A 12541-nucleotide genomic window follows, 5' to 3' on the forward strand; every position below is an offset into this window, starting at 1 on the left:
GGAGATGATCATTAGTTTATGTGTCTAGCGCTGTCACAGTGCCCTTCACATACACTTTTGTGAGGCGCCTCAAAACTAGAAGGACAGCTGGAAACACTTGTCAGTCAGGCTTGCCTGATGTTTTGTATCTTATATCCTGGGCCATGCTGACAATTCTGCTCAACGCTTTAAGGGGCATCTCTACATGTAGCAGGATGCTATTCAATTATATCGAAGAGTTTTCCCTCATAAATTTTCTGTTATCATATAAACACCCTCTATAAGAGACTCCAGGAGAAGGTATGCATAACCTATAGGTTGGTTATCATAGCAGGAATACAGATAAATGACAGACCCCAGGAGTGTGTATATCAAAAGCTGGGTTTGTTTTTTTTTTGAAACGGAGTCTCACTCTGTTACCCAGGCTGTAGTGCAGCGGTGCCATCTCAGCTCACTGCAACCTCCGCCTCCTGGAGTCATGTGATTCTCCTGCCTCAGCCTCCTGAGTAGCTGGGATTACAGGCGCATGCCACCACACCTGGCTAACTTTTGTATTTTTAGTAGAGATGGGGTTTCACCATGTTGGTCTTGAACTCCTGACCTCAGGTGATCCGCCCACCTCGGCCTCCCAGAGTGCTGGAATTACAGGCGTGAGCCACCGCACCCAGTCAAAAGTTGGTTTTCAGAGGAAAAATCATGCAAACTTAAGAGAAAACAAAATCAGGAAGAGCCAAGGTTTTTCTACATTCATATAGTAGTGAGACCAATGGAAAAGAGAGAAAAATACAACATATGAGGCTACATTTTGAAAGATCTTGAGATGGGATTGTCTGCTCTGCCTACAGATGGATCCTAAGCTAAGAGCCTGAAAGACTAAGACATACTCCCTGTGTAGGACGGAGGATCCCAGTGAAGACCTGTCAACTGTTCTTACAGTTCTGCTGAGTAACAATCTCAGAAGATCCAACTCCCTCCCCTGCTCCACACACCCACGAACTGTGGCAAAAGCAGAACAGAAGAAATGGCTGAGGGACCACAACAGGTGGAAAGGGCTTGAGACAGCTCCTTGCAGCTCCCGGGGCCTCAGATGCAAAGGAGCAGCAGCCAGTGTTTCCTATCTCGTGGGCAGGTCTTCCAAGCACCGGAGATGGGGTGGAGCATGGATAGCTCCAGGCATCAGGACTGTGGAGGCCTCCCCTCTGATCTATATGGAAAGCGAACTGTCAGGTGGCATCAAGAACAGGAGAGACCGGCCAGGCGCAGCAGCTCAAGCCTGTAATCCCAGCACTCTGGGAGGCCGAGACGGGCGGATCACCTGAGGCCGGGAGTTTGAGACCAGCCTGACCAACATGGTGAAACTCTGTCTCTACTAAAAATACAAAATTAGCCGGGCGTGGTGGCGCATACCTGTAATCCCAGCTACTCGGGAGGCTGAGGCAGGAGAATCATTTGAATCCGGGAGGCGGAGGTTGCAGTGAGCCGAGATTGCGCCATTGCACTCCAGCCTGGGCAATAAGAGCAAAACTCCATCTCAAAAAAAAAGAACAACAACAACAAAAGAACAGAAGAGAGCAAGGGAGAAGTAGACCCTCGTGATGTGGCCCCCTCTGGACCCCTCAGAGTGAAGGAGCCAGAGGGTTCACAGAGGTCAGAGGGCAATGTTGTCCATCATGATGAGCATTTCCATCTGTCTCTGTTTGAGCTGCAGCCCCCACTGGACAGCGAAAGGATCAACTATGACACGTCTCAAGAGCAGAGGGAGAAGTAGGGGAAGTTTAAAATTTCCTCTAAGAGCTCACAGGATATAAACATTTGTTTTCCTATAGAACTCTCCCACTTGCTAAGAGTTTCCAAACACAATGTAATGGTGTGGCTTCCTTTCCCCCCATCTGAGCTCTTACCTATTTCACACCTTTGATCCCTTCCCACCCTTTTGGTTTTCTTGCTATTTGCACTTGGCTTTCTATGGTCCAGGGCTCTTTCCTGTGCTCCCACATGAGAGAATCCTCTGGTCAGGAAGAGAATTTCCTGCTTATAAAGTGAATGGAACATGATGTGCTGTGGCTTTTGAAGAATCTCAGCCCTTTGCTTGGATAAGAAGAGAGGCTATCACAGATGGATCTAGGAAAATATTTCACAAATTATTTCACTGAATGCCTACTCTGAATGCTTAGGGAAGACTGTAATATGCAAATATCTAGCTCCCTTTCCAAGAACTGCTGAATCAAAGCACAGGGGTAGAAAACAAGAAGTGAGTATTTCAGAAGTCTACCATAAGCTTTCATGGATACTTCAGCTCTGGAACTACCACTGTTGTATCATGAAGGGGTCAGAACATCTGGAAAAAGGAGATGGTTAAACTCCAGAGTCCACATTACGGAGCTTTTCATTTCAAAGCCAACAAGGCCTCAAACTCAGTCAGGCAATGCAGGGGCTCCCAAGAGGCACACAAGGGAAAATGGAAAGATACCAAGGGCAAATTTTGACTTCTGGAAGAAAATTATCCTCACCCAGGGAGACTAGGTTCCTGTAGTTCTCCAACATCACATCCCTGTATAAAGTCCTCTGTGTAGAGTTCAGGCATTTCCACTCCTCTTGAGAGAATTCAACGGCCACGTCCCTGAATGTCAACTGTCCATGAAATAATAAACACATTTCACCAAGGGGTTATGAAAGGAGTTACCATCTTCACACAAAATAAGAAAAAAAGAGAATTGTAAGTATAGATTTAATTGAAGTGTGTGTTCTTATAAATCCACACTAAGGTATTTTTGGGCACATATCTCTCCCTAATTGTGTTTTTTTCACTTTCCTTTTTTTGTTTGTTTGAGACAATGTCTCGCTCTGCTGCCCAGGCTGAAGTGCAGTGGCATGATCACGGCTCACTGCAGACTCAATCTCCCAGGTTCAAGTGACCCTCCAACCTTAGCTTTCCAAGTAGCTGGACTATAGGCATGTGTGTACAAAGTACATTTGAAAACTTCAACAATGAACTAGGGATCAAGCAGAAGAAAAAATTTCAGAACCTGAAGACAGGTCTTTTGAAATAAACGAGTCAGACAAAAAGAAAAAAAGAAAAAAAGAAAAAAGAATGAACACAGCCTATGTGACATATGGGGCAGGCACCATAAGGTGACCAAATATTTGAATTTTTGGTGTCCCAGAAGGTGGAGAGAAAATCATAAGGATAGAAACCTATTTAACAAAATAATAACCAAAAACTTCCTAAGTATAGTAAAAGGTTTAGATATCTAGATACAGGAAGTTTACAGATTCTCAAAGAGATACGATCCAAAAATGTCTTCTCCTTGGCACATTATAGCCAAACTGTCAAAAGTCAAAGAAAAAGAAAGAGAATTCGGCTGGGCGCAGTGGCTCACGCCTGTAATCCCAGCACTTTGGGAGGCCGAGGTGGGCAGATCACCTGAGGTTGGGAGGTCGAGACCAGTCTGACCAACATGGAGAAACCCCATCTCTACTAAAAATACAAAATTAGCCGAGCGTGGTGGTGCATGCCTGTAATCCCAGCTACTTGGGAGGCTGAGGCAGGAGAATTGCTTGAATCTGGGAGGTGGAGGTTGCGGTGAGCCGAGATCGCACCATTGCACTTCAGCCTGGGCAACAAGAGCGAAACTCTGTCTCAAAAAAAAAAGAAAAGAAAAAGGAAGAGAATTCTAAAAAAAACAGCAAGAGAAAAGCATCTAGTCACTTATAAAGGGTGCTCCATAAAACAGGAAATTCCTCAATAGAAACCTTACAGGCCAACAGAGAATGGTATGATATATTAAATGTGCTGAAAGAAAAAAAAAACCCTGCCAGCCAAGGATACTATACTCAGCAAAATTATCCTTCATAAAAAGGAGAAATAGTCTTTTCCAGAGAAGCAAAGCCTGAGGGAATTCTTTACCAGTAGACTGGCCCTACAAGAAATGCTTAAGGGATCCCTACATCTAGAAGTAAAAGGACAATATTGGCCATCATGAAAACACACAATACTATAAAACACACTGTTAGAGCGAACATGCAAGTAAGGAAAGGAGTCAAATGTAAATGTTGCCATTATAGAAAACCACCAAACCACAATGAAAAACAATTAGAGAAAGAAAGGAGCAAACATACAAAACAACCAGAAATCAATTAATAAAGTGACAGTAATAAGCCCTCGCATATCAATAATGAACTTTATGTAAATGGATTAAACTTTCCACATAAAAGATATAGACTGGCTAAATTGATACAAGTGTATAACCCAACTATATGCAACCTTTAAGAAACTCATGTCAACTGTAAAGACACAAATAGACTCAAAGTGAAAATATGAAAAAAGGTATTATATGCAAATGAAACCAAAAGCAAGCAGAAGTACCTCTACTTCAATCTAACAAAATGAACTTTAAGTTAAAAACAGTAAAAGAGATGAAAAAGGTCATTATATACTAATAAAGAGATCAATTCAATAAGAGGAATATAACAATTCTAAACATATATGCACCCAACACTGGAGCATCCAGACATATAAGGCAAATATTATTAGATTTAAAGGGAGAGATACACTCCAAAAATAATAATAGTTAGGGATTTCAGCATTAGACAGCTGATTTAGATGGAAAATTAACAAAGAAACACTGAATTTGAACTGCACTTTAGACTAAACAGACCTAAGAGATACTTAGAGAACATTTCATCCAACAAGTACAGAACACACATTCTTTGCATCAGCACATAGAACATTCTCCAAGACAGACTATATATTAGAACACAAAACAAGTCTCAACACATTTTTAAAATATCAAAATCTTAGTAAGTATCTTCTTAGAACAACAATGGAATAAAATTAGAAATCAATACCATGAGAAACTTTGAAAACTGTACAAATACATGGAAATTAGACAACATGCTCCTAAATGACCACTGGGTCTAGGAAGAAATTAAGGGGGAAATTTAAAAAAAAAATCTTGAAACAAGTAAAAATGGAAACACAGTATGTCAAAACCTGTGGAATACAACAAAAGCAATGCTAAGAGGGATGTTTATAGTAATAAACACCTACTTGAAAAAAGTAGAAAAATTTCAAATAAGCCAGGCACGGTGGCTCACTCCTGTAATCCCAGAACTTTGGGAGGCCAAGGTGGGCGGATCACCTGAGGTCAGGAGTTCAAGACCACCCTGGCTAAGATGGTAAAACCCCATCTCTACTAAAAATACAAACATTAGGCCGGGCACAGTGGTTCATGCCTGTAGTCCCAGCACTTTAGGAGGCTGAGGTGGGCGGATCACGAGGTCAGGAGATCAAGACCATCCTGGCTAACACAGTGAAACCCTGCTTCTACTAAAAAAATACAAAAAAATTAGTTGGGTGTGGTGGTGGGCGCCTGTAGTCCCAGCTACTCGAGAGGCTGAGACAGGAGAATGGCGTGAACCCGGGAGGTGGAGCTTGCAGTGAGCTGGGATCAAGCCACTGCACTCCAGCCTGGGCGACGGAGGGAGACTTCGTCTCAAAAAAAAAGAAAATACAAAAATTAGCCAGGTATGTGCCTATAATCCCAGCTACTCTGGAGGCTGAGATGGGAGAATCGCTTGAACCGGGGAGGTGGAGGTTGCAGTGGGCCAAGATTGCACCACTGCACTCCAGCCTGGGTGACAGAGCAAGACTCCGTCTCAAAAAAAAAAAAAAAAAAAAAAAAAAATCAAATAGTCTAACAATGTACCTCAAGGAACTAAGAAAGCAAGAACAAATCAAACCCAAAATTAGTAGAAAGAAAAAAATAACAAAGATCAGAGCAGAACTAAACAAAATAAATACTACAAAAACACAAAGGATCAACAAAACGAAATGTTAGTTATTTTTAAAAAAGATAACATAATCTATAAACTACTAGCTAGATTAATCAAGAAGAGAGAAGACCCAGTAAACAAAATCAGAAATAAAATGGATACATTACAACTGATAACACAGAAATACAAAAGATCATCAGAGACTATTATAAATAACCACACACTAACAAACTAGAAAACCTAGTGGATAAAATGCTAGACACCACGCACCAAGACTGAATCAGGAAGATTCAGAAAATCTTAACAGACCAATAATGAAATTTAATCGGGAATAAAAAGTCTCTGAACAAAGAAAAGTCTGGGACCAAATGGCTTCACTGCCAAATTCTATCAAACTTTCAAAGAAGAACTAAGACTGATTCTCCTCAAACTATTTTACAAAATTGAAACGGAGGGAATTCTCCTTAACTCATTCTGTGAAGCCAGCATTCCCGATACCAAAACCAGAAAACAAAACAAAACAAAAAAAAGAAAACTATAGGCCAAAATCCCTCATGAACATAGATGTAAAAATCCTCACCAAAATACTAGCAAATTGAATATTTTGCTATATTCCCAGCACATAAAAATGATAAATACTCAAGGTAATAGACACCTCAAATACCATTACTTGATCATTACACATTCTATGACACATGTAACAAAATATCACATCTGCCCCTTAAATATGAACCAATATTACGTATCAACTTGAAAAAGGAGCAAGCTATCTTTGTTCCTTAATATGAAAACGTGTAAATATTCACAACTTGCAGGATAAAATACCCTAACAAAACATTTACTGACGATTTTCTTCTAAAATCTCACAATGATTAAATACATTTCAACAGGGCTTGAGCTGTCTCTTCTCACAGAACTGACAATAGTGGCTCACCACTGAGACCTGTGTGAGGGTGTGAGGCTTGACAGGAAAAGAGATGCTCTATATCTAAGCACCTAAATGTATCTCTATTGAGAGTTTCACCATAAAACAAATATATACATCGTGTGATGTTTAAAATAAAAGCAGCATAATAATAGATATAATAAGAATATGGATATATCCTCTTTAATGAAAAAGGAGTTCTGCTCGATGTCTGAGCAAAACTGTTACCATTTTTACCTAAAATATCTGATGCCTAAGAGACCCTGCAGGAATAGCACCATCTCCCTGGTATGCAAGTGCTGAGAATGGTTTAAAAACTTGGCCGGGTGCGGTGGCTCACGCCTCTAAGCCAGCACTTTGGGAGCCCGAAGTGGATGGATCACGAGGTGAGGAGTTGGAGACCAGCCTGACCTACACGGTGAAACACTGTCTCTACTAAAAATACAAAAATTAGCTGGGCGTGGTGGCGCGTGCCTGTAATCTCAGCCAGTTAGGAGGCTGAGGCAGGAGAATTCCTTGAACCTGGGAGGCGGAGGTTGCAGTAAGCTGAGATTGCGCCACTGCACTCCAGCCTGGGCAACAGAGCAAGACTCAAAAAAAAAAAAGTCCTACAACTGGCCAGGCATGGTGGCTCACGCCCATAATCCCAGCACTTTGGGAGGCTGAGGCAGGCGAATCATATGGTCAGGAGTTCAAGACCAGCCTGGCCAACATAGTGAAACCCCATCTCTACAAAAATTATCTGGCATAGTGGCGGGCGCCTGTAATCTCAGCTACCTGGGAGGCTGAGGCAGAGGAATCACTTGAACCTGGGAGGTGGAGGTTGCAGTGAGCCGAGATCGTGCCAGTGCATTCCAGCCTGGGCGACAGACTGAGACAACGTCTCAAAAAAAAAAAAAAAAAAAGTCCTACAATTATACTTTATTTTTGTCGTTGTTGTTGTTAAGACAGAGTCTCGCCCTGTCACCCAGGCTGGAGTGCAGTGCAGTGGTGCAATCTCCACTCACTGTAACCTCTGCCTCCTGGGTTCAAGTGATTCTCCTACCTCAGCCTCCTGAGTAGTTGGGATTACAGGCGTGCGCCACCACGCCTGGCTAATTTTTGTATTTTTAGTAAAGACGGGGTTTCACCATGTTTGCTGGTCTCAAACTCCTGACCTACAATGATCCACTCACCTCAGCCTCCAAAGTGCTGGGATTACAGGCCTGAGCCACCGTGCTATGCCTTACAGTTACACTTTTATGTTGACTTTATGTTTCAAAGTCAATAAAGGAATAAAACGCCCTCTAGTACTGATGTCTGTATCTCAACTTTACACTGCATTCCAAGTCATTAACAGTCTGGAGTCAGAGACATACTGATATACTAGTTTTATCTGGATTACAAAATCAGGCACAAAATATATCCCCTTATTGGCTGCCTTTTCCAGGATTTACCAGGTATTTGTCTACATTAATATGTGACTTTAGGCCAGGCGCGGTGTCTCATGCCTGTAATCCCAGCACTTTGGGAGGCCGAGGCAGGTGGATCACCTGAGGTCGGGAGTTCGAGACCAGCCTGACCAACATAGAGAAACCCCGTCTCTATTAAAAATACAAAATTAGCCGGTTGTGGTGGTGCATGCCTGTAATCCCAGCTACTTGGGAGGCTGAGGCAGGAGAATCGCTTGAACCCAGGAGGCAGAGGTTGCAGTGAGCCAAGATTGCGCCATTGCACTCCAGCCTGGGCCACAAGAGCGAAACTCCATCTCAAAAACAAACAAACAAACAACAACAGCAACAAAAAACTTGACTTCCATGGGCAGCTTCTCTATTCCCGGGCTACGGAGAGCTGACAGTACATCCAAATGTGGCCCCTGAACAATCCCTGCTGCCCAACAGCACTGACATCACGGGACCCACACCCCGTCTCCATCCATGTCTGGGTGTGAGCCCTTCCCAGAACCATGCCCAGTGGACTCTTCAGAAGTTCATGTCACAGGGTCAGGGTGAGACGGAATCTCAGTAGAGATGAGAGGGACTGAGGGAAGGCATGGGTCAATGTGAGCAAACGCGTCAGGGGGGATGCTTCAGACTCAGAGATCTGCAGCTCCAATGCATTGTCTCCCGCCTTTCTGAAAGGAGGGAGACAGAATGATCCACACGGAATCTTTCTTTACCTGAGTAACAGCCATTCCTGACTCCTCTGCTCTCCTCTTCTGGGTTTCTTCCTCATGTGCCAAGTCTCTAGAAGTCAATGCTGAATAACAACAACAACAACACAACGTGTTGTTTATTGCTTAAAAACAACACACCCCCTCTTGTGTGACAAGCACACACACATACAGGGAGGAGCTCGCCCTGTGCAAAGACGGTCCTCTGCCGCCTACTACACCAGGGGCAAGAAACTCCTACAGGAAAACCAATGCACGAGTCTCCTGACCCCTTTCTTCAGAAGCCCCTCCCCTCCTGGAGAAGCTCACACACATGCTGCAGCAGTGGGGAGGAGACCCAGCCCTGATCAAACCCCATGCGGGTCTCGAACTCCTGACCTCAGGTGATCCACCTGCCTCGGCCTCCCAAAGTGCTGGGATTACAGGTGTGAGCCACTGCGCCTGGCCTTCTCCTCAACTTTCTGCTAGGACATCTAACAGGTATCTCATCTAACAGGAGCACAGCCCCCTTTCCCTCTCTGTGGATCCCAGGCTGGGCTCAGCCCTCAGCAATAGAGGACACGGGGCCTTGGTGTTCAGGGCTGGATATAGATTAGAATCACGCTGGGCACTGTATTATCGAGGGCGGGTCCCAACCTCTGTGAATGGGAATCCCTGGGACGGGGATTGGGGCACAAGAGGTTTATCTGCAAAGTACCTCAGCGCTTTCATATGAAGCCAGAGGTGAGCTCTATTCAAACACGGTCAGCCCAGCAGAGCCCCCACCTTCTGACTCTATTCTCCCCTTGGGACCTTGGTGTCATCAGGATCCAGACAGTGGAAGCAGAAAGAATAGAGAGAAGCATGCAGAGCAGGTAATATGGACCGGAGGTGGGGGTGAGGGTGTGGCTGGAGGGTTAAACGGGAGGTGGGTCACAGAAGTCCCCGCTGAGAAGGTGATATCACAACAGAGACCTGGGGAAGGAGGGGTGTTTGCACCTGCAGCTGAGGGGCCAGCGAGTTCCAGCAGAGGGACAGCCCACGTGAACGCCTTGAGGCGGGAGCAACCTCGACCCAGGAACGGGAAAGATGCCTGCGTGGCTGGAGCAGAGGAAGCGAGGAGGACACAGGCAGGAGATGAGATCAGGGAGGTCCTGGGAGGGCAGACATGGCAGGGCAGATGCTTTCAAACATTTTTCTCCCACACCTCAAAAGAATTTTGGAAATGATGTATTTCCTCACCTGTTTTAATTAAACATATAATATTTTCTTTATAAATTAACCCACTTACAATGTAATATCTTATATATTTGAAAGTCCCAGGAAATATATAGTCCCCTCACCTGAGATGTGCAGGACTGCAGGAGAATGCATCCAGGGAGTCAGGAAGTCACTTTTGGACACCTGAAAGTGGAGATACCTGTTAGATGTCCTAGCAGAAAGTTGAGGAGAAGGCCAGGCGCGGTGGCTCACACCTGTAATCCCAGCACTTTGGGAGGCCGAGGCAGGTGGATCACCTGAGGTCAGGAGTTCGAGACCCGCCTGACCAACGTGGTAAAACCTCATCTCTACTAAAAATACAAAAAAATTAGCTGGGCATGGTGGTGGACACTAGTAATCCCAGCTACCTGGGAGGCTGAGGCAGGAGAATCGCTTGAACCCAGGAGGCAGAGGTTGTGGTGAGCTGAGATTGCGCCACTGCTACAGCCTGGGCAACAAGAGCAAAACTCGGTCTCAAAAAAAAAAAAAAAAAAAGAGGTTTATTTGGCTTATGCTTCTGCAGGCTGTACAAAGCACGGTGCCAGCATCTGCCTCTGATGAGGGCCTCAGGAAGCTTCCGCTTAGGGTGGAGGGTGAAGGGGCACCAGCAGGGCAGATGAAATGGTGAGAGAGGAGGCGAGAGAGAGAGAGAGAGAGAGGTCAGGCTTTTTGACAACCAGCTCTCAGGGGAACTAAGAGTCAGAACTCATTCCCTAGAGAATGACATCAAGCCATTCCCAAGAGATCTGCTCCCATGACACTCACCAGACCCTACCTCCAACTTTGGAGATTACATTTCAACATGAGAGTTGGTGGGGCAAAACAAATCATATCGTAACAATTGCACATTCTGAGGCTATGAGTGGGGCTGGCGTGTGGTACACAATTGGAGGGTTAGTAGCAGCCAGGAGCGGGAACAGACCATTCCCAGTCACTACTGAGTAGGGATCCCAAGCCCTGAAACAGGTGGGTGGGTAAGTTGGAAAAGATCTCTTCCTCTGCTTCCAGGGGCTCAGCAGTGAAAAAACCCAAGGCCTTTAAATGAGCAAAAAGAAGAAAGAAAAGCTCCAGAGACAAGGTGCAGAATAGAAAAATAGGAGAATGGAAGAGGTGCGGGGCAGGAATTAAATGACACCAGGAAATCTGGGTGTATGTTTTCTCCAGGCTGTGATCAGCTACACATGGACAGAAGCAGAGTAACAGAGCTGGATGTGGGGATGTCTGGGAGAAACAAATTATTTAGTGCACTTGACTTGCAAATCATCTAGTAATTGAAAGGGTCTATTTATATCCACTTTTTTTTTTTTTAGACGGAGTCTCACTCTGTCACAGGCTGAAGTGCAGTGGCGTTATCTCGGCTCACTGCAACCTCCGCCTCCCGGGTTCAAGTGATTCTCCTGCCTCAGCCTCCCGAGTAGCTGGGAATACAGGCACATGCCACCATGCCCGGCTAATTTCTGTATTTTTAGTAGAGACGGGGTTTCACCATGTTGGCCAGCATGGTCTCCATCTCCTGACCTCATGATCCGCCTGCCTCAGCCTCCCAAAGTGATGGGATTACAGGCGTGAGCCACCACGCCTGGCCTTTTTTTTTTTTTTTTTTTTGCCAGGCTATAGTGCAGTGATGCAATCCTGGCTCAGTGCAGCCTCGACCTCCTGGGCTGAAGCAATCCTCCCACCTCAGCCTCTCCAGTAGCTGGGACTACAACAGGCACGAGCCACCACATCTGGCTGATTTTTTAATTTTTTATAGAGACAAGGTCTCACTGTGTTATCTAGGCTGGTCTCAAACTTGGCTCAAGTGAGTGTCCTGTCTCAGCCTCTGAAAGTGCTGGGATTATAGGCGTGAGCAACCATGCCTGCCATATCGCTATCATTTTAAAAATAAACCAGGGCCAGGCGCGGAGGCTCACGCCTGTAATCCCAGCACTTTGGGAGGCCGAGGTGGGCAGACCACGAGGTCAGGAGTTTGAGGCCAGCCTGATCAACATGGTGAAACCCCATCTCTACTAAAAATACAAAAATTAGCTGGGCATGGTGGCGCGCGCCTGTAGTCCCAGCTACTCAGGAGGCTGGGGAAGAAGAATCGCTCGAACCCGGGAGGTGGAGGTTGCAGTGAGCTAAGATCACGCCACTGCACTATAGCCTGGGCAACAGAGTGAGACTCCATCTAAAAAAATAAAATAAAATAAAATAAACTGGATATGGTAGAGTCACATATTCTTTTGTTTTACTATTTTTATTCCTGGTATAGACAAAAAAAAAAGAGCCTGGCATATAACAGAGTATTTGTTGAATAAATGAGCAGAATGATACAGGGTGACACTAGTGTACCCTCTGGTATGGTCTTCACTTTGAGGGACTGATGTGTGCAGGGGTCCTGTTTGACCTCAGGATTGTCTTCATCGAGAGTGAGTGGGGAGCTGAGCAGGACCAGCTGAGGGGCAGAGCCAAGGGCCTTTCATGAAGAC

The 12541-nt window shown here is 45.0% G+C and overlaps 1 protein-coding gene across 5 annotated transcripts in view; it reads right to left on the reverse strand.

The window, feature by feature from the left end:
* Positions 1–12541, reverse strand: part of ZNF415 (zinc finger protein 415) — a 46247-nt gene that overhangs the window by 6621 nt on the left and 27085 nt on the right. For 2 of the 5 annotated variants that reach the window (XM_032171029.2, XM_032171028.2), the window contains 4 exons: positions 10154–10214; positions 9810–9911; positions 8838–8917; positions 2490–2610 (listed from right to left, as the gene is read on the reverse strand). In XM_032171029.2, the coding sequence (XP_032026920.2) occupies positions 2490–2610; positions 8838–8917; positions 9810–9911; positions 10154–10214 (364 nt within the window). Of the gene's footprint in view, positions 1–1386; positions 1485–2489; positions 2611–8837; positions 8918–9809; positions 9965–10153; positions 10215–12541 lie in introns of those variants that run through there. The other 3 variants (XM_032171034.2, XM_032171033.2, XM_058425960.1) reach the window with 2 other exon arrangements.

This window comes from Hylobates moloch, unplaced genomic scaffold (assembly GCF_009828535.3).
Source record: "Hylobates moloch isolate HMO894 unplaced genomic scaffold, HMol_V3 SCAFFOLD_12, whole genome shotgun sequence".
Classification (NCBI taxonomy): domain Eukaryota; kingdom Metazoa; phylum Chordata; class Mammalia; order Primates; family Hylobatidae; genus Hylobates; species Hylobates moloch.